General features: G+C 42.6%; 1 protein-coding gene across 5 annotated transcripts in view; it reads left to right on the forward strand.

The window, feature by feature from the left end:
- The window catches only part of RASGRF2 (Ras protein specific guanine nucleotide releasing factor 2), a 121813-nt gene that overhangs the window by 26924 nt on the left and 68791 nt on the right, over positions 1 to 26098 (forward strand). For all 5 annotated transcript variants that reach the window (XM_058043574.1, XM_058043575.1, XM_058043578.1 and 2 more), the window contains exons 2-7: positions 8760 to 8866; positions 20828 to 20975; positions 22490 to 22579; positions 23763 to 24016; positions 24914 to 24993; positions 25444 to 25637. In XM_058043574.1, the coding sequence (XP_057899557.1) occupies positions 8760 to 8866; positions 20828 to 20975; positions 22490 to 22579; positions 23763 to 24016; positions 24914 to 24993; positions 25444 to 25637 (873 nt within the window). The remainder of the gene's footprint in view (positions 1 to 8759; positions 8867 to 20827; positions 20976 to 22489; positions 22580 to 23762; positions 24017 to 24913; positions 24994 to 25443; positions 25638 to 26098) is intronic.

Raw genomic sequence — 26098 nt, forward strand, 5'->3', positions numbered from 1 at the left:
GTTTGATGCAGGAGCTCTCTGGAGAGATTTTTCTGGTCCATATTACATAAGTAATCAAAATGGAAGGTTATAAATGTTCATTCTGGCCTTTAAAGTCCAATCTTTTAATTAAAATACAGGGATGTCTTCTGCAGGGCAAACCAGATGCTGAGGTTTGTGTCAGAACTGGTGTGGAGGAGCTCTCAGCACTGCCAGTTTCAGAGGAAAGGGCTGGAGAGCTCTGGCTGCTGTTTGGACAAGGAAGGGAAGGCTGTCAGTACAAGGAGAAAGGTTAAGGTTGTGACAACTGGTGAAAAAAATTAGAGCGTGTGGAAAAAGAAAAGAGCAAAACACAGAAAGCTTTGAGTCCTGAAAAACGTTTAACACTGCAAATCATTACAGTACTCCCTTTGGTCTGTTTCTGTTTTCCCCATCTGTCCTTTCTGTGTCAGCTTGAACATCACATTTTCTATTGATGCAGGCACATCCCTACTGATACAGCTCTATTTCTACTACTTTAGTTGGATTTCTTCTAATTTATTTGTATGGTGCTTAGTTTTGTGGTACAGCTGTGGTCCCGGTTCCTGTCGCCTGTGCCATGCTTGAGGGGGGATCAAAACGTGGAGTGAGTTGAGTGTTCATTCCCTCCAGTTGGGGCCAAATGGAAGCTGCTGAAACCCTGAAATGGGGCAGGGGCAAGGAGTGAGGGGCTGTGTCCCCAGCCCACCTGCAGCAGGGAAAATGGGATTTCTGTGCTCCCTCTCCATCACTTGCACTGCGAACGTTTCACTGCCGCGGTCCCCTGCCCGTTTGGTGAGCTCTCCACGTGAGAGTGTGTGTGTCCTGAAAAACCTCTCAAATTGCCATTAAACCAGCACTTTCCGAGATTGGTTGTTCCTTTGCCAGCATAAGCAATGTCTTAGAGAGAAACAAAAGCCTGGGAGGGAGCAGAGGCAACAAGTGGTGCTGGAATATTTTTGTGTTTCAGTGTGAGCTGCGGCTCTGAGCGCTGTGTCCTTTCCTTGGCGTTTGGGAGGATCAGAATGCTGGGAGTGGGGTGGAGGGTGAGCACAGAGCTGGCTGTGTCCACCACTAGGTGTTTGGAGCTGTTCTGTCTGTCTCTGGGCTTGGGCAGGCTGGGTTTGGCCGCGCTTTGTAGGAGTCGCTCTCCACTTTTCAGGAATGCAGCCTGCAGAAGTGTCCTCAGGGCGCATCTCAGCATCAGTCACCTGGGGAAATGAGATGCAGAGATGTGTCAGTGACAGCCCCAGGAGCCCTGGTGCACGTGGGAGGGAGGCAGCAGCCCTGGCAGGGCTGTGAGTGTTTACTAGAGACTGTGCTGTCGCTGCAAGGCAGCTCTCAGGTCCCTGGGAAACAAGTGGCTTGTGGTTTCTGGCAGCAAATTCCCACTGGGCTGTGTCAAATGCGCTTTGAGATGGAGGTACCCGTGTTCAGTTTATTATGAGTGAATAATTTAGCTGCACTTACTTGTTGTACCCATTCCTGTAGGTTTTACTTGTTAAAATTTTCCTTTTATGTGGCAGAATTTTCCCATGCTGATAAACTGCTGCTGAAGTACAAATGGTCTGCATTGAAAATAGAGCAGATGGGGCCATATTAGCCTGGTTCTCTCATCCATGAAAACGAGTGCTGTAACCATTGTAATTTGGTGTAATTTCAATGCAAGTCAACAGAGTTGCAGGAGAATTTAGGTCCTCAGTGACCTTTGTGTATTCCTTGACTTCTGTTTTGCGTGCAAGTTGGTATTTTCTAATCGACAGAGTAAGAGTTTATAACACAGGGTGCATTTATGTGTAATCTCCCTAACTGGAAAACTGTTGATTGCATAATTACATATAATTACCTCAGTTGTTCTTGGCCTGGCAATATTTGCAGGATGGCTCAGGAAGGCAATTCACTGTCAGATGTCAGAATAGATTTTATGGAGAAGGTTGGCACTCGATTAATTCAATATTGGCTGAAGATAGGAGACATCAAGCCATCCCATCCCTCACCCAGTACAAGATATTTTGTATTTGTCCAGTTTGAAGCTAAACCTGGAGCAGATATCACAGCCCATCTCTGAATATTCTCAGTGTGGGAGATCCAAATCCGTATCTTCTAATGTGCTCTAGGCAGATAAAAGCCCTATTCTAATTTCCCTGTGGAATATTTTTCTCCCTAGTTCTGTTCAGTATCTGACGTCTACCTATCAGGGATGATGAAGTAACATTAAAATGGTAAAAAAACCCCCACCTTCTTAATCCCCAGGTGTCACCAGAAAGAAACACAGAACCTGAAATACTCCAGTGTGTCTCTACCAGGTTTGCAAATTACTTCTTTATTTTTTAAAAGAATCAAAATTGAACCCAAAACCAGCAAGAAAAACCCCAGGAAACTTGTTAGAGCCAGCACTTTATGAAGGCACCAGCACATCTCGTTTATAATCAGGTGCAGAGCAATCTGAAGGCTGTGGAAGACTCTGATGCCACCAAGGGAAGTTTTAATTAGCCCCTCTAGGACTATGAGAAAGGCTCCAACCAAAGGTCCTACTGCTCTAATTACCTGTGCCTCACAGTGGCTGTGAGGACATGCTGGGGAAGGCATCTATTTAATGCTTATTTTACTTTTCCCTTCCCTCTGCTCTGAATTGACTTTCCAGTTATTTTCAGCTTCAGGACTGTTTGCATTACTAATATATGAATTCTGTGTGTTTGCTAGCCCAGAAATCCTGCACAGTGAACCCTCTGCTCTGCCTGCACATCACTGCCACTGCATTTACCACTTCCTTTGTCACAGAGCAGCGCCCGACTATCACCAGCTCTGTGAATTACCACTTTCTTCTGTTTGTTTTGAAGCTGTTTTCTCTGACCTTTGTTTAATAGATTTTTTAAACTTTTAATTGGAAAAGAAGTAGACCTGTGGCACCCTATTCTTCCACTTTGCACACCTCCTGGTTTTGCAGACTCTTGTTGTATCCCCAGAGTTGTTCCTTCCATGGAATTACAGAACATTCTGGTTGGAAGGGGCTTTTTAAGGGTTTCCTAGCCCAACCCTCTCTGCAATGAACTGTGAGTTTATTAGGTGGGTCAGAGCCCTGTCCAGCCTGGCCTTGAATGTCTCACCACTCTCGTGGTAAGATACTCCTTCGTCACATCCAGTCTGAATTGGCCTCCTTCACCTCAAAACCATCATCTCATGTCCTTTCTCTGTGCTGAAGAGTCCCAGATTAAAGTTTTAGTTGTCCAGCTGGGACATACCCAAAAGTGCCCACAGGACTCAGGATGTTTCATGGTGTAACTACCTTGTTCACTTTGTTCTGTTCCTCTCCCAGCCACCCCTGCAGTCTGATTTGCTTCTTTTGGCATTGCTGAGCACTGGGATGGTGTTTCCATGGAACCTTTCCTGGGACCTTGCTCCTGAGTGGTGCTGCCAAGCACAAAGTCCATCTTCCCACATGTGAAGCCTGGAGTGTTTTTCCTCACGTATGTCACTTTGTGACAATTAATTTTGTCTGCCCTCTTGCTCTCCAGTAACTCAGGCCTGTTGAAGTTCTTAATAAGAGATTCTCATCGTTACTATCTCAAAAAATTTACAAACTTTGTCATCCTTTGTAATGGCTGTCCCAGGCCTCAACAGAATTCCCTGAGGAAGTCCTTTGATAACTGTTGCATTCTAAGAACTGACAGATGGCTCAATATTCCAACTGATTCCTAGCTTTTGAGCAGATTTTTTTTTTCTTTTTTTTTTTTCTTTTTTTTTTTTTTTTTTAATCTGTGGAATGACCTTTTTCTTTTAAGTCCTACATGCTGTAGCATTTCCCTAAATATCTGTCAAAATCACTGTGAAAACCATTTTTGTTGCAACCCAAAAACACCTGTTGACCCCTCTGAGAACTCCTCTGGGTTTAGAGCAGATGACATCCTTGTACAAAAACCATCTGACTCTTCCCAAGTACATCGTGTTACTTCTGATGTCCACTAATCCTGTTCTCATTATAGCTTCTACTAATTGGTGTGATACGAGCACGAAATGTGTTGGCTCAGTAGATCTCCCTGGAAACTTCAAAATGAATCCTCAGTCCTGTCATCATTCCGTTCTCATGGTAATTTAGCAGCGATGGGATGTGGATTTCCTGCCAGGAGTGGTGGCACAGCAAGTCCCAGCACGGGGGAATCTTCCCTGGCAGAGAGGAGCTCTCGTGCCCACCCTGCTGCTGGCACAGCCATGGAATTACAGGATGGTTTGGGTTGGGAGGGACCTTAAAGCCCATCCATCCCACCCCTCCAAGGCAGGGACGCCTGTCCCAGGCTGTTCCAGCCTGGCTCTGGGCACTTCCAGGGATCCAGGGGCAGCCACGGATGCTCTGGGAGCTCCATCCCAGGGCCTCCTCACCCTCCCAGAGAGCAATTCCTTCCCAATACCCCGTCTCACCCTCCTGTGGTTGAAACCATTCCCCTTGTCCTGACACCACACATTGTTGTAAATGATCTCTCTGTGTGAGGGGTTGCTGCCTTCTCCCCCAAACATTTCCCTCACCTCCACATATTCATCCTTGCCCACTTATTCCCTCCTAGAGGTGCTGCCTTCTTCCCAACATTTCCCCTTCTTTTCCTTCACTTTCCCCATGGTGTGAGTAATACAGAGTACACATTTTGTTCTGTGTTTCAGAAGCTGGGCAAAATACTGTCAGTCGAACACATCTGAAAACTCCATGAGTTAATGTGTCCTTGGATAGCATAAGCTGCTTTGATTTAGACTGCAATTTGCTGCTTTTCCTTCTGGGATTACTGAGGAGTTTTCAGTTGCTGTAGTGATTGTTCTCTTTTGCTCAGCAATTTGCTTGCATTTCACGTTGCACACAGGCTTCCAGGTTCTGAAATGAAAACGTCTTTAGAAGTCAAGAACAATAAATATTTTTAACTTGTCATGTTAAATTTTAATTAATCACCTCTGCCACCTTTTCCAGCATCAAAGGTTTGCAACACGCCCTTGCAAACATCAGGCAGTGAATGTAAGCCTTAAATACATGGCAAATGATTAAGCTTCCTCATGCCTCACATTGAAAACAGCCTTTTGTTATGGCTCTTAATGTTTTGGTAGCAATCTTGGTACACAAACAAATTTTCCACCATTGTTTTTCATCTCTGTTTCCCATTCTTATCAATACTGACGCCCGTAAATTTTCTTTTTAACTTACTCACAACATTCCAGGTTGAATAGTTAAACCAGACTGCAATAAATCAGTGAAAAATCGGGAAATAGCACCTGGTCAGATCATGGCACAACTAAGTTTTAAAATTACGATTTCACAGTGCATTATTATAAATTAGTTTTATGTTTAGCGTGGAAATCTTTGGAAAGGGCAGTTGTCTGGGGCATTGCCACTTATTGACCTCAGTGGTCTGAAAAGTAGTATTTCTGTTACAGGGCATGTATCATTTGGGCTAATATTTTTTTTTCTATGGGGTTTTTTTTGGGTTGGCTTTTGGATTTTTGTTTGTTGTGGAGTTGTTTTCTGTGTGTATTTTTTGTTTGCTTGTTTGTTTGTTTGCTGCGTTGTTGCACTTTTTTTGGTGAGAGTTTGTCTGTTCCGTTGATTTTTTTGTAATCAGAACAATGTTTTTCTCCCTTCTGAAGGGGAAATGTTGGAGCTGCGGAGGCTTTGCTGCCTTGCTTTGAGTGCTGCCATCCCTGGGCCAGTTTTGCAAGGGCAGAGTGGCGCTGTGAGCTGCTGGGCAGCCCAGCTCTGGTGCGGGGTTTCTGCGCCCAGAGCCTGAGCCTGGCTCCAGCCTTGTCTCTGCAGCAGGCACCCATCAGCTCCTCCCTCACTGCTCCTCTCTCTGCAGGGAGAAACTCTGGTCAAGCCCAGGTAGGGGCCAAGGAGTGCTCCTGATGTCCCTCAGCTCCTTCCTTGGCTGTCAGTCATGCCTTCGTACCTGTGCCAGGCACCTGAAGCTTCCCCTCCTCTTTTTTTCCCTCCAACTTCACCTTCAAGAGCTCTGCCAAAGGTGTTTTTGTGCAAATGAACACCGTGTCAGTGTCACTGAACACAGAAGAGACACCTTGAAATGAAATTACTTCATTTGTTTTATGTCAAAACACAGATTGTTCATATTACCCTCCATGATTCCAGTGGTTTTCAGAATAAACATAAACCACAAAATTGTCTAGCTGAAGTTGAAACACAAGTATGTTCCTGATATCCAGCAGACAGGATAATGATGGTGATGAGGGTAGTTGATGTAAATATGTGCTACAGTGCTTAAATATTTACTGTTTTCCCTTCAGGAGGAGGATGGTGTGTATGCAGAAGGATGTTTTTTACCTGTACTGTGCTGCAGTGATGTGCAAGCTGAACTGTTTGGCATTGTATGGCAGTGCTAAAATTATATTGTCTCTGTGTAATTATATATACAGGCCCACTCACATACATCACTTACTGGGGAATGTAATAGTGCATCACAGACACCATCTTATTTTCTTGTAGTACATTAGTTTTTTAAATGAGCAACATTTATTTTGAAAAGAGAATTTAAAGATGACTTTGAGATTCTTTTTAGAGTCATGTTATGGTATTTTTCTTGCACTTTTCTTGGTCTAGAATTGACTATTTCTGGATAAATGAAGTGAGACCCGATCCTGATGCTTGAATGCAACATGCCTGTTTGGAGGGCTGACAGATATAGGTGATTTCAAAACAAATGCCTCCTGTTATTTAGCTTTAGTTGCCATTGGGTCCAGAGCTGCTGTGGTTGCCCTCTAAGTTAGTTTAAATGTATGCATTTTCTTGCTCTAACTGTGTGTTTCTGGCGTGCCTGTCACCATGGTAACTGCACACCTCTGAGTTTAAATTCTGTGACATGAGATCACTGCAAGTCTTGCTTTAAAGAGGTCTGAGTTGCTGCACTTTGAAAGTAGGGAGGACTCTGATATTGTCTCTCCCTTCAACTTGAGTCCCCACACAATGGGATTAAATCCAGTGCTTGTCTGCACTTGTGTCTTTATTCTAATTTTATATGTAACAGCTTTATGAAACGCAAATAACTTGTTACATAATATGCAGTGCTGAACAGTGTGATTTATCTTTAAATATGCTTTTTAAAATAGACTATTCCACTCTCTAAACAGAGTACATTTGTGTGTAATCTTGCTGCACTTTTCACTGTGCTGTAGGTTATTTTCAACTGCACTGTATTATTGTAAAAGTTTTTATCTTTCACTGCTGTGGAGAATCCTATGGACCTGATTAATGGGTTTTTCCTTCCTATTCATGGTATTCAGGTTTCAGTGATATGCTCTGTTGAAACCCCACAGCTTATAAGATTGTTCTTCTACTCATTTATTATTCCTCATTTGGGCTCCGGAGCTGTTTAATTTCTAAGACTTAACAGGTCTGAGCCTGAACTTCATTTAGTTAAAGCCTGTTAAATGTGAATGCTGCTTCTGATTTGGCCTCATTTCTGTTGCGATTGTCTGTAATCCTGGTGCTCTTCTGCCTGAAGAGTGCTTTTTATTTTCACAGTGATGTTTAACAAACTAATACAATGCACAAGTGAATAATTTCTCCTCCTGGAATGCCTTTTTTTGTGCTCAGGTTACCCAAAAGGAAGCCAAATGTAGGAGTGGTCGAGTTTGGCTGTTGGAGCCCAGACAGGAATTTCTGTTCCTTGTGCACAGATGTGGAGGTGGACGAGGGCTGGGGGAGTTCTGGGCAGTGAGGACAGTGGAGGGACCCAGACAAGTTCAGTCAGAATTGCTCCCGAATGCCCTCAGACCCACACCCGGATGTTTTTATGACCCTCACTCGTCCTCCTGCCCGTGAAACACCTGGATTGCTAAAGGGTGTGTTTAGGGCACTTGTGGAAATTGAAGGTGTCTTTAGGTAGAATATTTTCTGACCTGTTTTCATCTGAGCTGGAAGAAGCCTGTTTGCTGCCTGGCTGTAAGTTGGTACACAAGCTGTGCAAAATAAGGTTGTAAATATCCATCCCTGTCATGTGGGAGCTAAGGTGGCTCTCCCCTTCCCACCAGCTAAATCTGCTCATGCTGCGTTCTGACAGTGGCAAAAACCACCCTGAAAGTCCTGTGGAACACACCAGGGCAATGGCCTTCAAGCAAGAAATGCCACATTTTGGGTGAATTGCCTATTCTTGTGGGGAAAAAAAAAAAAAAAGGTAGTTGCCATATAGTTATGGATGAGACTTCTTGAGAGAGGGGAAAACATGTTTTGGGAGTACTATGGATGACAAGGGTCCCCGTTCTTCTGGGAAGGTGGGGAATAAGCTGGAGCCAGTGCATAATCTGTATTTTTGGGAGGAGGTGGTGGTGGCTCCGGGCTTGGATCCCCAAGCTGGCTGAGGGAGGTCTGAGGTTAAAAAATGTGAGGGAGAACTGCAGACACCCCACTGTAGTTCTGTTATTGTACTTGGCTGTAGGAGCCCTTTAGGGAATTGTATTTTGTTGTCTTGGATGTGGAAGTTTAAGAACAATAACTTAGCAATAAGTACATGAAAGCTATTACCTTGATACACAGGGGAATATTTTCAGGGTAGTTTTAACTTCAATCCATGTTTCAAGACTAAAACTTAAAACACATCTTTGGGCTGGCAACACCCTGGGCTGAGTATATAAAATCTTCTGGTGGTTTTTATTTGCTGGGTGGGATGTTTTTTGTGTTTTCTATTTTTTTTGTTTGGTTGGTTTTTATTTTTTAAATTTTACATATCTTTTTAATTTAAGAGTTTCTGAACCCTTTTTTCCTTTGTTCTAATTTGCAGCATTATTTTACTGTTCTCTTTGGCCATGAGGGGCAGAAGCCACTGGAGCTGCGTTGTGAGGATGAGGTTGATGGAGATGAGTGGGTAGAAGCTATTCACCAAGCAAGGTATGGAACTCGATTTGTGACCCTCTGATCCATTTTATTACAGATAAATGGATAATACTTTGAGAACCTAAACCCATCTTCCAAACAGAAAGAAATTATTACATGTATTATCTGGGTGTTGTTTCCAATTCATGAGTGCCTTATAGGAAAAAAACACCTTTAACATTCAATGCTTATTTCACTGCCTTTCATCTTTCATAAGCAATTGTGCTGCAGTTGAAATTAGTTCAGGAAGAATGTATTATTTTATTAGAAAGAAGCCCTAGGATTAGTCTTCTGTTAGAGACAAGCGTGTCATGCGAATGAGGAAATTAATGATATGACAGATGAATAAATGAGTTTTTCCTTAAAAACTCTTACAGAAAAATAAGTGTAAGAAAGAGGATGTCAAGCCATTAAGATGATGAAGCGTGACCAATAAATTTTTGACTTTGAAACCGAAATTCTGAATGACCGAAACCACAGTTTTGTGAAAACGGACCTTGAGCCATGCAGTAGTCTGTGCCTGAGGAGAGGCCAGGGTGGCAAGTAGCCATGGTTTAGGTGTAATCTAAATTAAAGTCATCTCAGTGAAGGCCTGAGGAATGCAGGAGGTGTGAGAAATGATGCTCAATCTTCAAAGTTTTTAGAAATTTAGTAAGGGATAAAAGGGATAAAATCCAGTGCTGGGGTGCTTGGCTATTTGCTAAAAGCGCACCATTAACCTAAACCATGTTCTCTATATACTTTTACTTTGCAGGGGGTGCTGGTATATGCATAAGAGTTTGAGTTGAGTATGTATATATTCAAACATTCCTTTGGGTTTAGATGTTCTTTTGCTTGGTTTTAACCTTTGGCTTGTCTTCATGCCATCTTCTAAATTAAAGCAATATATTTTATTTCTTCTTGTGGTTCCATCCTGTTGTTTTTACACTCCCTGGTAACGAGGAGCCAGTAAATTGGGTTCTGGTTTTTGTCACTCTTATTTTACCACTCAGTCCACAAATGCAAGGAACCACATAATTATCTTACTCCATTCTCTGAGTTAGTTACATAAAGGCATTTTAACATCAGATAATTTCTATTTTAATATTATGCTATGGCCTAAGATATATTTATCAAATATTTCAATACCTATATTTACAATTTATATTATACTTATATTTATATTTTATAATTCTATTTATATTTATATTTTCAATTTTTACTTCAATATTTACCAAGTATTTCTATAAGCTATACGGTGCATACCTAAATGGACTGATTATACTATACCAAAAAGCAGCTAAAAGGAATCACAAATTTCACTATATCAGGATCTCTGTGATGAATAATAACTTGCAAAACAAAAGCTAATACATAAATGTGAAAGGCAATAACGGTATTTGTAATTTATAACAGGAGGCAAAGCTGCTGCTGAAATGCACTTTCTGCAGCCTCCTCCCATCCACACTCACCTCAGCTAATCTGCAGTGCCATGGTAACGCACAAGGAGCCAGGCAGCTCCCGAATTGCTTAGGACACGAGCCATGTAAACACAAGTGATTCTGCTTCAGAACTAAAATTGAACATGAGCAGCTCGTAGTTTTTAATTTAGAGCTTGTGAAGTGAGGCCCTGGGGCTGCAGGCCTTGTGCTGCCTGGGCAGCCTGCTCTGGGAGCTGTGTCCTCCTCTGGTGATGCCTAGAGCAGAGGCTAGACCGTGTTAAGGGAATAAAGTAGGGATTTATTAAAAGGCCTCAGAGGATGGGCAGCACGAAACTGTGGCCAAGGCTCCACCTAAGATGGACCCAAGATGGACCCAAGATGGACTCTGAGTCACGAGTTTTCACACTTTGATGAGTTTTGGTCCATTTCCATATTGGGGTTAATTGCCCAATTCCGGCACCAGGTTCTGCAGTCCCACCCTCCCAGTTTGCTCCCCTCCATTCCCTGCTGTTTGCACTTTTTGGGGCTGGAGCTGTAGTGGTGTCCTTGGTTCTGGAAAAAGATTGTTCTGTGTGACTGGGCTGTGAGGAGAACTGCTGATACTTAATATGGAGTTCAGAGTCATTTACCAATGCAGTACAGAATCTGGAAAATATGAAAGCTCAAACTTAGGGTATTGCTGGTGCCACTGAGTGGGGCTCTGTCCTCTCCCAGGCCAGCCCTGTGGGTGGGCAGTGGAGAGCAGCTCTGGGTGACAAATCATCCCATGCCCTGGGGTCCCTGGGGCTCAGGGCTGGGCCAGTGTCCCCTGTGTGACACCACAGCCCCGTGCTGCTGCAGGGCTTGTCCTGGTCTGGGACAGCTTTTGCTGTGCAGTGTCCTGGAGTGGCTGCCTAGAACAGGAGCTGGATAACATTAAAAGAATAAAGTGGGTATTTTTTAAAGGCCTTCAATAGGTACATCTTGGGCAGTCAGAGGCCTCCCAGAGGCTGCACCCTAGATGGATAATGGTCGTGAGTTTTTCACACAATTTAAAGTTTGGACCATTTGCATTTCAGGCGTTAATCCTCCTATTACAGCTTCAGGTAATGAAGTCCTTTAGCCCCAGTTTGCTCCCCCTCAATTCACTTTTGTTTATACTTTCAGGGCCTGAGGCTGTAGGGTGTCCTTGAGTTTCAGGCCCAGAGGAATGGCGCTGTGTGACCAAATGTGAAGACAGGAACTAACACTCTAGATGGAGCTTAGAGTTATACCCTAAAGCAGCACAGGATTTGAAAAATATAACAGCTAAGTCAAGGCATCCAGCTGACAGTGAGTGAGGAAGGGAACAGGGCTTTTTGCCTCATGCTCGTGGACGTTCAGGGACTGCAGCATCCTGGGCTTCCCTCTCTGCAGCACCAGTTTGGTTTTGCCACAACCTTTCCCTGCCAGGGGGGACACACAGGGGAGATTCGGACTGTGCTTCCATGGAACAGGGACAGGAGCAGAGGGAACGGCCTCAGGCTGGGCCAGGGCAGCTCAGGTGGGCACAGCAGGAATTTCCCCATGGAAAGGGGGCTCAGGAGCTGCCTTGGCACTGCCCAGGGGGGCTTGGAGTGCCCAGCCCTGCAGGTGGCACCTGGAGGTGGCGCTCGGAGCTCTGGGCTGGGGACAAGGTGGGCACTGGGCACAGCTGGGACTCCATGGGCTGGGAGGGATTTTCCAGCCTCAGTGATTCTTGTCCATTGCCTGGTGTAAAAGGCACGTGAGCAAGAAGAGCTTCATAACATGAGGTAAAATTTTTGTCCTTGTAGTTCAGTTTGTAAGTGTGTCACACATGAATTTTCAAGGTAGAAACTGACATGAAATGAAGGCAATGGTAAGCAATGCACAGGTGAAAATAGTGAAAACTTGCAGAGAAGTTGATGGTGACATTGAGGGTCAGGGTGGCTGACTTTTGACTCCACCAGGGAATTGTCATTGCAGGTTTTACAGGACAGCTGAGTAACTAAGATCAGTATTCTTATCTCCACCCCTTTTGCTATTTGCCTGTTTCCACCTTATTTGGGCCTACCTCCTGATGATATTGAACTATGGGCATCTCCAAGAGGGACAGTCTCAAGGTCCTTTGCCATTTGGGGGATTTTCTTCATCACCCTTTCTGCACAGGTATCTAAAATTTCTTGGGGAAGTTTCCCAGGGATACAGACACGGCTTTCCTGTGTTTTCTTGGACAAAATTCCAACAAGCAACTAAAAAAATTGTAGAATTTAGTTGGTAAGCATGGAGTGTCATTCCCTATTGTGGGTTACCTCCTTGCTCTGATGATTTTCTCCTTCACTGGAAGCTGCTTTTGTTTGCTTTGCATTGTGTCGAGCAGAACAGCCTGGAGTTTCTAATTAGTTACTAAACTGTTGGGTCTTTTGCTGAAGATAGATAAAAAGAGGCAAAAATAATAGTTTTTGAGTATTGTGTAAGACTTTTCTTGCCAACTGAATTGAACAAAAGAGCACAGATTGTCTTTAGGGATTGAATTTTGCCTTCATCATGATCTAGATCTTTTCCCTGAAGTTTATCTGTATTTTTGACAAATGGGAGAAGTTTTGGCAACTTCTGAAGTGCCACTATTGATTTGAGCCTAACCTAAGGGTTTTTTTAGGAATTGATGAATGGCATTTTATGTAGCACTTTTAAGATGCTTTTTTGTACTGTCTAGGTGTCTTAGTTACAAATTGTTGGAGGAATTGAGAAGACTGCCACTACTCTTATATTGAAAAGAGACCTGGGAACATCTTGTTCTGTGTGAATATGCTGGCATTTGAGAAAGGGAAGTATTAAATTGCTTTCCAGAGGGTCATATCCTCATGAGAAGCTGTGGTAATCCCTGCGTTAGCTGAGACAATGCAATTGAGGTAGTTGAGGCTTTTTGTTTTCTTAGATTGACATATAGAAAATCTAATTTTGTACTGCTTTTTGTTATTTTTTTCCCCAACACATATTTGTAGCCATCAAAATTTCTTCCACGTCTAACTTACTTTGTCAGTTACAAACAGATTGTTGAAAAAAGGATGCTGCAATCTCACTGCACCCCATGGACCACTCTGGGTAAATAAGAATTTTATTTGGGTGCCAGTACCTAATGAAAGGATCTTTTCTACTATGATGTTGTCCATTGTTCCTGTCCATACAGCCCTCTCCTCACATGGGGGATTGTTTGGCTTTTGAGCAGGAATTGGGATATATAATCCAGTATATTTTACTGGAACCTCATTATCAGTTCCATATCCTGTACTTACATTTTTCCCCCTTCCATTTTATTTGGCTTTTCAATATTTTGGTTTGTCTTTAATATCCAGGGTGGCAGAGCATGGTTTGCTCCTTCAGAGCTACAATTTTGGGCAAGAGGATTTGTTCCTGGCAAGTCCTAGTTCCTCTGTCAGTGACTGCATCGGGAAGTCCTGTTTTTGGCTGTCTTCCAGAACTTGTTCTCTTATGAAAAAATCTCTTTCACCCTCAATACACTGAGGTGCACTTATCACTCTCTCTTAGAAAATCTTCTGCGTTTTAGGGCTTTTTTGCATTTAGCTCAAAAACTCTTATGCTTTTTTTTTTCATATGAATGCCGGATTAATAAAATTTATTGGACTTCTCTGCTTTAGCTTATTCCAAAGTCTTAAATTCCCACGTGTGGGAATAAAACCCCTCCTTTCATGCAGGCACAAGTGTGAATTTAATTGGGAAACTGATTTGAAAAGGAAATATGCTTTTTTAATTTATTGCCAGCTTAGTTGTAATCAATCTCATTCCTCCAGGTCTGCTCATTGCACAGGTGATGTGGGAGAAGATTAGGGAGGAAAATAGGAATAATTCTTTCACCTGGGTCATTGTTTAAGGTGTACGAGGAACTACTGCCCTCTAACTGGCAATTTTAAATTAAAAACAAACAGAAGCAGCAAAGCTTTCTCTCAGATTTGCAGGCACACTTCTGCAGTATTTTGCAGGTGGTTGTAAGCTCACTGTGGCATCTCAGAGCTGTGCTGTGCTGATGCCTTGCTGTCAGTAAAACTGTATTAGCTGAGGCCTGGTGCTTTAATAACCAGGATTTTGTGGTTTCTGGTGGGCTGGGAGTGAGGCAGAGAGGTGCATCCAGTGCAGACACCCAGTGTGAGCCCCCCAAAAATCATTGAGCTGTGCAAGCTGTCCAGGGGCTGCTCCTGGACCTCCATCCCTGTGATGATGCCTTGGAGTGGCTGCCTAGAACAGAGGCTGGATAACATTAAAAGAATAAGTTGAGTATTTATTAAAGGCCTTCAATAGGTACATTTTGGACAGTCAGAAGCCTCCCAGAGGCTACACCCAAAATGGACAATGGTCACGAGTTTTTCACACAATTATTTTTCACACAATTAAGTTTGGTCCATTTGCATATCAGGGGTTAATCCACCAATTCCAGGTTCAGCTAATGAAGTCATTTACCCCCAGTTTGCTCCCTCCCAATTCACTTTTGTTTATACTTTTTATACTGTTTATACTTTCAGGGCCTGAGGCTGTAGGGTGCCCTTGAGTTTCAGGCCCAGAGGGATTGTGTTGTCTGACCAAAATGTGAAGACAGTAGCTAACACTATATATGTAGTTCAGAGTTATACCTTAATGCAGCACAGGATTTGAAAAATATAAAAGCTGAAATTCCAGAGGCATTGCCCTGCAAGTGCTCATGCTGCTCTGGTCTCCAGCCGGGCACACCGGGGCCTGCAGAGCCATGCCTCAGCCAGCCACTCAGGCCTGTGGTGTTCCCAGAAGCTGCTTTTGTTTGCTTTGCTTTTGTGTCAAGCAGAGCACCCTGTAGTTTGTAATTAGTTACTAAACCATTTGTTTTTATATGTAATTAGTTGGGTTTAGTTTAGTTTAAACTGTTTCCAGCAGCCTAATCACCAATCCCTGTTGGTGCAGGCCTGCCTCGGTGTGTCCCCAGTGCTTGGCTCTCCTGGCTCAGCCATGGCTGGTGGTCACACACCTGGGCCAGGCTCACACCTCCAGCTCTCCTGTGTGCCCCTGGCACTGCAGGGACCTGTGGGCTTGTGGTGCCAGCTCCAGAAAGTGGCACTGAGAGCTGTAGGGATGCACACATGCAGTCCCCCTTACCAAGGAGAGGAGAGAGAGGTGGGTTTGGTGAGAAGGCAGGATGGGTAGTGGTGGGGATGTGCAGGTCTTGGCCAGACAAGTGTGTTGATCACTGTGCTTACCTGAGATCCTTTATCCCCTTTTATCCCCTTATCTCTGTGTTTTCCAAAGCTTGCTGCTCCTCAAACTTATTCCATGCCTCCCTTTCCCTGCCTTTTGTTCCTGCACTTCGATAACAGGCCTTGTATAACCCCAAAATGTTGTTCCCTCTAGCCCATAAGAAGTTTCACAGCCCTGTGGTTGGTGGCTGCTCTCAGCCTGGGAGGAGATGAGGAGAGGCTTTCCATACACTCTGGGCACACCTCATGGCAGCTTTTCATGAGCTTCCCTCTGAAAGGAGGCTCCTGCAAAAGAGGGAGAATGATGTTTTACATGGGCAGATAACAAGATGAAGAGGAACGGTTTTAAACTAAAAAAAAGGACTTACAATTGATATTGGGAAGGAATTGTTCCCTGGGAGGGTGGGCAGGCCGTGGGCACAGGGTGCCCAGAACATCTGGGGCTGCCCCTGGATCCCTGGCAGTGCCCAAGGCCAGGCTGAACAGTGGGACAGTGGAGGGTGTCCCTGCCATGGCAGGGGTGGCACTGGCTGATCTTTAATGTCCCTTCAACCCAACCCATGCCACAATTCTGTGGTTCATGGCTGCTCATGCTTTGAGTCCTGTCTGTTTTGCACAATGGGGTAGGGTGCCATTCTCCTCCAGCTTGTTTGTGGATGAATTCCTAAAGAGTTCAGATCTGACCGTTCCTAAATGGTCAGGTTTTCCTGGCCGGAGTGCCAGGACAATGGGAGCAGCTGGTTTTGCTGTGAGGTGTGAGTGTCTGGTGGGTGACACACTGGCTGGTGAGGGCTGTTTCCAGCACAGTCTCCATCCCACAGAACAGGGTGGCCTTCTCTCCCCTCACACCTTGCTCCTGAGTGAGCCATTCCCCATGGACATGGTTTGGGTGCTTTGGTTGTTGGGCCCACTTTTCCAAAGGCTCTGTCTCCCGGCTGGCATTTCCCCCGCTCAGTTAAAAGGATCGTGTAGTAAACACCATTTGGGGTGTGGAGTCATCAAAATGCCCTGTGGCTCTGTCTGGCACAGGGATCCCTCAGAACCCTGGATCACACCCCACGGCACCTTGCTTGGAGCCACAGGGGTGGATTGGTCATGTTCTAGTGCAGCTTTTACTGTTCCCATCCCTGCTGTGGCTGTGACTGTGCCATTCAGGCTTTAAAACCTGTCTGGAGGCTCTTTCTCCTCTGTTGAGGAGTCCTGCAGCAGCTCAAGGTGGGTGTGGGGACAATGCAGGCAATTTCTTCTGCCTTGCAGACAGCCAGAGCCCGGTTTTCATAAGGAGTGAGTTAGGCTGTGCATTTTGCTTTTCAAGAGGGTGGTTTGGTGTGGCCAGACCAAGTGCTTGCTTCTCCCAGCACCCTGAGTAGCTTTAGGGCAATTAGCATGGACTGCTCCAATGAACCATAACTCTGCTCTCATTCTGGGACAAAACTCAAAAGTATTTGCTGGTAGCACTACTGGAATTTGTATCCTGGCTTGCTGCTAGAGGATAAAATTTCTCAAGTTTTCCTAGGTTTTCTGAGTATGTCAGACTAAATGGTGCAGCACATTTTATCAGGGTTTTATTAATTTCTTCCTCTCTCCATGTGGTGGCTGATGGTCAGTCAGGGGTTCTTGAAATACCTGGTTTGAGTCCTGTTCCTACAGATGATGGTAGTAGATAGGTTCAGCCTCAGCTTTCAGGATGTTTTAGACATTACAGAATTGCTTCCCTCAGAAAAATATTAATAAAAAGTCATATAAGCTGTGGTTTGCAGCAGTTGTTTCTTTCTATAAAACGATACCCTAGACAAAAAACCAGACCTAGACTGGTTGCTTACAGGTTGTTTTATATGTTTTTCTGTGTTGCTTTGACATCTGAATGTTTTGGTACAATTTTCTCCTGCAAGGATTTTTTATACATGTGTGTTCATGTCAGTATCAATGCCCTGTCCTCTTGTAATGCTCCTGGGATTACTCTGGATGTTCAGATTAACACATTTGGACATGGTGATCTCTACTCAAGCATGGAGAGAGATGGATGGAAGGGGCTGTTGGAAGAATGTGAGGTTTATTCCAAAAGCCTCTGATTTTTCCTTTCCCAGCAGCAGTTTGGAGAAGGAAAATGGATTTAGCCCATTATAAGTTAGTGTAGGTGTACAGAGTCTTTTCAAATTAACTCTTCTTCGTAGTGCTAATTATGGGAGTGAAGGAGATGTTGTTTGGTTTCCAGACTGAGTCTGACATTTTAGACAGCAAAAAGCCCCTCCACTGAATTGCTCTAAGAGCATCTCAAAAGAACAAAATCTTCAGTCTTCCAGAGCAAAGTGTCTTGTTCCCCAGTAAAGCAAAGCTGTCCAGCTTAATGCATTTAAAGAATCCAAGAAATACACATAATTTCTTCCCCTAAAGGAAGAAATAAAAAAGTGAAAGAGAAGCACTGTATGTAACAATATATTGGATCCTACATCAGCAGTTCATCCTTGTGAGTCTGTGTCCTACTATTTTCCTCAGTTTATTTAAAACCAAAGTGAAACACCTCAAATTCTCTATTGAAAACAATTGGTCGCAGAAGTTCTAGAACATTTTGAAAATTATAAATAGAAAAAGAGAGTGTTTCACCTGTTTGGATTTGGTTTTAGCTGGGAAAGACTATTTATGTTAAATTTAAATCAAAGCATTTTATTACATATGTTATGTATATTTTTATCTTAATATTGTATAACTGTTAGTGCTAACTCAGACACGATTAGTGCTTTTGATTCAGACAATTTTTAGAATCTACAAATGCCTTTTTAGGGTGAAAAGAGGTGAAGTACTCTGGTTTCTGAAGAAAAACCCCAGAATTCTTGCAAAACAAACAAACAAACAAACAAAATTGAAGAACTAATCTCATTCTTTACTGATGGTTCTTGTACAGCTGAATGATAAGTGCATTGCTTCATGATAGGTTTATTTATGTGTGGTTTTTACTTCTTGGAAGAGGTGTCCTGACCTTCCTTTTTCCAGTGTATTGTTTACTTCTGCAGCAGTCAAAATATAACAGCAAATGTAATAGAATTAAATTCCCTTTTTATTCTTTTTATAGTCTGTACAAGGAAAAAAACCTTTTACTTTATGATAGCTGTGGGAACTTATTCTAATTATTTTAAATCCAAGCTTGTTTTCCAGGTTAGGTGTTGAATGCAAGAGCTGTGGTTAATATTGGCCCCCTCCAGTGTGGAGATGCACTAACACTGATTGAAATACAAGTAAATATTTACAGAAAAACCACATTGTAGAGGATGCACATTACTGCAATTTTAGGAACCTCACGGTATTTAATAGCAAATAGTCATTGTTTTATGAGCGCTGTAACAAGCAGGAAGATATTTAAAGGGAAGAGATTTGCAGTCAGAAAGTTCCTGCTGTTAAATGCTGTGTTCAAACTCAGCAATAGAAAAAGATGTGGTATCAAACAGTGGTGGATCCCTTGTCAATGATTTAGGGCCTGAATTCTGCTGTGTTTTGTTTGGTCTTTATCTTGTAAATTTCCATAATTCTCAGAGGAACAACCTTCCTAAAACTCAGAGTAAGAGGCAGCAAAGTGTCTTGATTTTGCTGCTTCAGGGTCAGTCTGGTGAAGATGCTCTGTAGGGAAAATAATCTGTTTTCTCCTCTGCCTGAAGCTGGGAAGCATTTCTGACATGGTGCTCTGATTGTGGCATCTGATTGCACTAGGGATATTGTCCCTTTGCAGGGAAAAGCTGCCCAAGAGCTAAAGGAAAGACTGATACTGTGGTTCTTGATACTGATTGGATTAAGGGCATTTATTTCAGTAATTTTAAAAAGGCCTAAAATATAAAACATGTGTTAGCGCACTAAAATGACAGTTTTGATGGGAATTCTTCCATAAATTGATCTGGCAGATGGAGAGAAATAGTTCTGATGAAGTGCTACATGCTCCCCCAAGTTCTCCCAAAAGATGGGAAAAAATCAGGACCTTAAAATACATAAAACAAATTGAATTTACTGAGTTCTTTGGCCAAGCATGAGAATTAGAAGCTCATAAAAAGTGCAGTTATCTTGCTCTCGGTAGCTGAATATTGTGAAACTGGGTACTGTTGCTGCAGTCTAAAAAAGGATGTTAAACTGTCTCAGTTTGGATGATTTGGTGATTAGGATCTGGGTGGATCAAGCTGCACATTATAACTGAAGCTAAACAAGCATGGTTCTGCAGTCTTATTGCCACTGGGGCTATGTTATCTGTCCATGTCCCATGAGGGGATTGTCATGCCTGGAGACCTCTAGAACAGAGATTAGGCAGAATAAAGACATAAAGTAGGTGTTTATTAAAAATATATTAGGCTGGAAAATGATTGTTTTGTCTAAGTAAACTTATATCAAGTTCAGAGTTATATATTGATGTGGTACAGAATCTGGAAAATACGAAAGCTAAATCCTAAGGCATCATTCCCCCCTTTTAGATGCTTGATAAAGCCTCTTCCTTGTTAAGTCTCTATTCTAAGTACCTACTAATAATAGGTATTTAACAATAGATAAATATCTAACAACAGTAAATATCTAACAACAGTAAATATCTACCAATAGTAAATATCTAACTAGATAGTTAGATATTTACTATTGGTAGATATTATCTAACTAGTAGTTAGATATCTAACAGTTGTAAATATCTAACAACAGTAAACATATAAAAATAATAAATATCTAACAATAGTAATGTTTTGCACAGTTGGCTATCATGCCAAGAATAATAATTATTATTATGTGTGGCATTCACATTCTCTGAAAAATCCCTTTGCCCAGGATTTTTCTCCTGGGAAGCTGAGAAGCCTCAGAGAAAAGGAAAACAATTCTTATCTCATTTGCTTCTCCTGTGTTGTGCTCACATGTAGAATGTGTTTGGAGATTGTTTACCCACAGGTGATTGTTCCATTGGATCCTGCTGTGAGTTGTTTTCACTCTTTGGCCAGTCAGGGCCAAGCTGTGTCGGGACTCTGGAGAGAGTCACGAGTTTGCATTATTACCTTTTTAGAATTCTGTCTGCATCCTTTCTGTATTCTTTAATATAGTTTAGTGTAGTATTGTTTAATATATTATACCATCATAAAATAATAAATTAACCTTTTGGGAATGTGGAGTCAGATTCCGCTTTCCTTCCTTCCTTGGGGCACGCCACAAATACAATAGTTATGAACAGTTCTTTAGGCACAGAAGAGGAATTATTTAAAACATGTTTTCGCCTGAACCAGTCTCTGTTTTCACGATTGCTTCAGGAGCAGAAGGCTTCTTAAACTAAAACCACCAACACCCATCATGTGGCTGTTTTCAGTGACCTGTCCTTTCCCTGGCAGCTACTCGGACATCCTGATCGAGCGGGAGGTGCTGATGCAGAAGTACATCCACCTGGTGCAGATCGTGGAGACCGAGAAGGTGGCGGCCAACCAGCTCCGGCACCAGCTGGAGGACCAGGACACGGAGATCGAGAGGCTCAAGTCAGAGGTGAGTGGCAGAGCCACCAGGCTCTCACTGACTGGAGCCTTCTGCTGGGTGCAGGGCTGTGGGGATGCCTGGGGAGGCTCCTAGAGCAGAGCTAGACAGAGTTAAAGGAACAAAGTGGGGGTTTATTGAAAGTCCTTCAAAGGACACACCTTGGGAAGTACACGGTCCTGACCATGGCTCCACCCAAGGTGTAAAGCAGAATCGGGAGCCCTTGATACAGGGAATGATTGGCATCTCACTCCATTGATTCAGAATGCTGAACAATTGCTTTATTAAAATTATATGATATTCTATTAATTATATTATACTACACTATATTTAAGACATACTACTCTAAATAATACTAAAAGAATGCTAAAAAAATATGACAGCAATACCCATTACTGTGTGAGACAGTGAAGACACAGCTTTGACCCCATAGGCAAATTAATATAAACAACCATCACCAGAATCCAATTAAGAACTCTCTTCAATCTTCCTAACATATTCCACATGTGCAAAAGCATCAGGAGCAGAGAATAGAGATAAGAATTGTTTTCTCTTTCTCTGAGGTTCCTTGCTGCTGTTTCCAGGAAATATCCTTGGGAAGTTGTGCCTACCTGCCCTCTATGAAGAGAGCTGTGGCTACAGAGGTGCACCCAAGATGAACCCCTAGTCATGAATTCTCACACTTTTGATAAGTTTTGGTCTGTTTCCATGTGGGGGTTCATTGTCCAATTCCAGCTCCAGGTTCTGCAGTCCCACCCTCCCAGGTTGCTCCCCTCCATTCCCTGTTGTTTGCACTTTTTGGGGCTGGAGCTGCAGTGGTGTCCTTGGTTCTGGGGCTGGACAAGGATTGTTCTGTGTGACTGGGCTGTGAGGAGAACAGCTGACAACACTTTATACGGAGTTCAGTTATATCCTAATGTAGTACAGAATCTGGAAAATATGAAAGCTCAAACTTAAGGCATCAGTGATACTCAGAATTTCGGTAGTATTCTGTGAAAATGACAGAACCCAGTGAGGCTAATATATAACAGTTCCCTAGTGACTCCTTAGAATAATGATTTTCTTTGAAATATTGAGGTCTGTTGGGCTGATTGGGTTACTTTTCCTGACATCCTGTCATGCTTTCATCCCCCTAAGATGACACACTGCTTTGCAGAGTGGGTGCCACTGATTTCACAGTTTCCTCCCTGCCTTCAGGTTTGAGTTTGGCTGTGATGGTGTTAAGGGCTGTGCAGGACTGCTCTGATTCCCTGGATGTTGTTAAAAACCTTGTGGCAGTCCCAGGCTGACAAAGCCCAAAAGGCACAGTCAGTTTTGGGGGCAGAACCTGCTGGTTCTGGGTCCCCCTTCCAGCTGGACCGGGATCTGTACTGGCCTGAAGTGCCCAGTCCCTGTCCCCAAATGTGTGATGGTCATTCTGTGCCCCTTCCACAGGCTGGGGGAAGGGAAATTGTTGTTCTGGTAGTTCTCCAACCAAGGGTTTCCTTAACTTGAGGAAGCATTTAATGAGTGTTTGGTTTTGTCAGATTGTAGCACTGAATAAAACAAAGGAAAAAATGCGACCTTATCAAGGCAACCAGGAAGATGAAGATCCAGATATTAAAAAAATTAAGAAGGTAAACATGAAGTCTTTTGTGCTTAAAGGGAGGAGGGTGGGATGAGGGGTGTCCTTCTGTTTTTTGGTCTAGGTTTTATTTTTTTTTGTTGTTGTTGTTTGTTTGTTTGGCTTTTTTTTTTTTTTTTTTAAGTACAGTCGAATAACAAGTTTTTCTTTGCCCTGCCCCTACTTAAATCTCTTCAATTACATGTATTTTTGTGCCACACTTTATCTTGTGATGTATTTGCATGAAATCCTTTATGGGACGTGTCTGGTTTCTGTCTTTTTCTGGGGTGTGCAGTCTGAGCCAGGGTCAGCCCTGAGCTGGTAACATAGTGTGAGTTTTCCTTTTCGTGTAGATTAACCATTGTTGCAGAAGCTGGGAATGCCCCTTTTAGTAGCAAGAGAGCTTTGAATCTGTATGTAATTCTGTGTCTTGGTCATTTTGACAGCTGGGCCCCTTTTATTTTAAGTTATTTTTTCAGAGTAAACTGATACCAGCGAAATTTTGCACTTCTCATTCAAGATGAATCAAGATCAGGGCACAGACATAATGAAATTTCCTGTGACCAGATGTAGACCTCTTCTGTAATCTTTAATCCACTTGCAACTTGAAAAGATATTATGCTTAGTTAGATTTTTCCATGACATAGAGGTGCTTTTTAAGAATGCCAAACATCTGTCTTTTTGAATACCATGTGTGTTGCCTTGGTGTCTGATACCAAGCAATGTATTGATACCTAGCTTTAAATACCCATACCAATTGTTATCCATTCAAAATGGAAAGAAAAGTGACCTTAAAAAATAAAGAATTCTGCCAATAATGATATTGAGTCTGTGCTGGACTGTGGTACCTGGAGGTATTGCAGGACACCTTTGGGGTATAAGAGAAATGTTCTAGGGGGAGGAAGAAGGAACTGCACTGGTGCTGATGGGAAGGGGACAACACTCCAGCTTGCAGTGAAAGACTCCCCTCTGTGTATGCCATATTTTACAGTCTGTTTCCTGGCAACAATTATGACCCTTAACAAATAGAAATGTAAAATATATTTAATTACAGAACAATTATATATCAATAAAGGAACATTTTTATTTCTGCACAAAGACTTTTAATTTTGAGAGTTGTTTCTACAGTGAAGAGCTTATGATAAGTCACGTAATATGTTTTTTTAACTTTCTTTTCCTGCGTGATTTCTTTTTAGGTTCAGAGCTTTATGCGGGGCTGGCTGTGCAGAAGAAAATGGAAAACCATTGTCCAAGACTATATTTGTTCTCCTCATGCAGAGAGCATGAGGAAGAGGAACCAGATAGTTTTCAACATGGTGGAGGCTGAGTCTGAGTACGTGCACCAGCTTTATGTCCTGGTGAACTGCTTCCTGCGGCCCCTGAGGATGGCAGCGAGCTCCAAGAAGCCGCCCATCAGCCACGACGATGTCAGCAGCATTTTCCTCAACAGGTAGAGGGGACCTTTTTGGGAATTTTTTTGTTGGTTTGGGAAGTTTCTGTGGCTTTTTGTTTGGGGTTTTTTTTGGTGGGTGTCCCTGAGTGCTTGTTCCCATTCTGGTTCAGCTGAAGGCAGAGTCCTGGCTCCTGTTCTGGATCTGGTGCAGGTGGTGTCACTGAGCCAGACACTTTCCCAGGGCTGAAAGGCAAAGGTGCTGCAGGTGATGCTGTTGGAAACTAGCATGACCTCTTTACCTCCCTGCATTCTGTGTCTTCCTCTGCTGAAGGCAAAAAAGGACAGATGGTGCCTCTTAGGGCAGTTCCCATAATTTTCTGTCACCTTTCCTGTTTCTTTTTTTCTCTTAAGAGAGCAAAACTGGACTTGGTGGCCTCATATGATCCCGATAAGACCCCGAGGATGAGAATGTCAAAGCTTCTATTTTCTGTTGTCCTGCCTAAGGAATCTCATTCCCTCTCACTTGTCTTTTCATATCCTGCAAAAAAGGAATTGTTCTTTCATTAGGCATCCAAGTACTGCTGTAATGAGCATGTTCAAGTAGCCCAGGAGGCATCTAACATTAGATACAGGACTGGGATTGCATCCAAGCCTGCCCCAAACTTCTGAGAAACAGAATATATTCCTTTAGTCATGAGGCAGGTTTCCTCTCCCTTGCTAGAATATGAATACGATGTTAGAATATTTATATTGAATACTATGAGTTTTTTAGAAGCAGTGAGCTAGTATTTTTAAACAATGCAATAAAAGGAAGCACTTATTTCCATAACAATAACTGTCTTCTGTTTTTTTTCTAGCAAAGTGCAAAAGAGGAAGAGATGTTTCTCTGTGAATTATTAATCAGAAAATAAAACCAGAATTGTCTTTTTGTTTGTTTAAATACTTGTTTTTCAGTGAAACAATCATGTTTCTTCATGAGATATTTCACCAGGGCTTAAAAGCAAGAATAGCTAACTGGCCTACCTTAATTCTAGGTAAGATACTTTATTTTCTGTAGGGGTATAACTTTCATATTTATTTTTGAATAATCAGTAGGGATTTTTTTTTCCAAAGACATGACTTCTTAAAAGTCTGTTTTGAAAGGAATGTGCATATACAGGGTTAAAACCACAAGATGAGGTGTAGTGGGAATCCCATGCGGGCAGTAATGGTCTGTATATGAGAATTCCTCTGCCCTAATCATTGATTAGACTTGTATTTTTGGTGATGCTATCTGACTATTAGGTAATCAGAACAACCATCACTGGCCAGGTGAAAGAGCTATGTTTAATGTTTCTAAATTGTCAGTGTATTGGAAACAGAACTGATTATAGTAATTCACTTCCAGAGAAAACACTGGAAAACACATTTTCTTTAAAAATGTATTTCAATACATGAATAGCTGGGGGAAAAAAAAAGGCATTTTCCTGCTTTTTTTTTTTTAGCTGACTTATTTGACATTCTGCTGCCAATGCTGAACATTTATCAAGAATTTGTTCGGAATCATCAATATAGCCTACAAGTGCTGGCAAACTGTAAGCAAAACAGAGATTTTGACAAACTCTTGAAGCAATATGAAGCCAACCCAGCATGTGAGGGCAGAATGCTGGAAACTTTCCTTACCTACCCCATGTTTCAGGTATTCCCTGTGTATTTTTTGTGTATATTTGGTTTTACTGTTTGGTAGATTCATTTCATGTTACTGACATTGCAATTGATTGAGGGCTCATCTTGCTTAACTAGAAATGCTCTCCTGAAAATTAGTTTGGTGTAATTTATTTTTTGTTACACCAAGACTCTGTCTGTGGAGGTCTCCTCCCCAGCTATGCTGGCTCATCTTTGCTCAGTCTCAGGAATGTTGAGGGGGAGTGTGGGATGAGGATGGCACCGAAGAAAATTAGCAGGGAGCAGGTCCTTGACTTGGGACCCCTGGTTATAAAGCCCAGAGAGAGGTGATAGTCAGGAACTTAGAGCAGCCATAGGCACCTTACTGGGAATTCATTGGTATCTTTCTCCCTGCTTTGCTCTCGAGCGACTTGGTCTTTAGAAAATGAAAAATAAACTGCAGAAGTTTTGAAAACTCTGCTTGCCCTACTGATT

The sequence above is a fragment of the Melospiza georgiana genome, chromosome Z (assembly GCF_028018845.1).
Source record: "Melospiza georgiana isolate bMelGeo1 chromosome Z, bMelGeo1.pri, whole genome shotgun sequence".
Classification (NCBI taxonomy): Eukaryota; Metazoa; Chordata; class Aves; order Passeriformes; family Passerellidae; genus Melospiza; species Melospiza georgiana.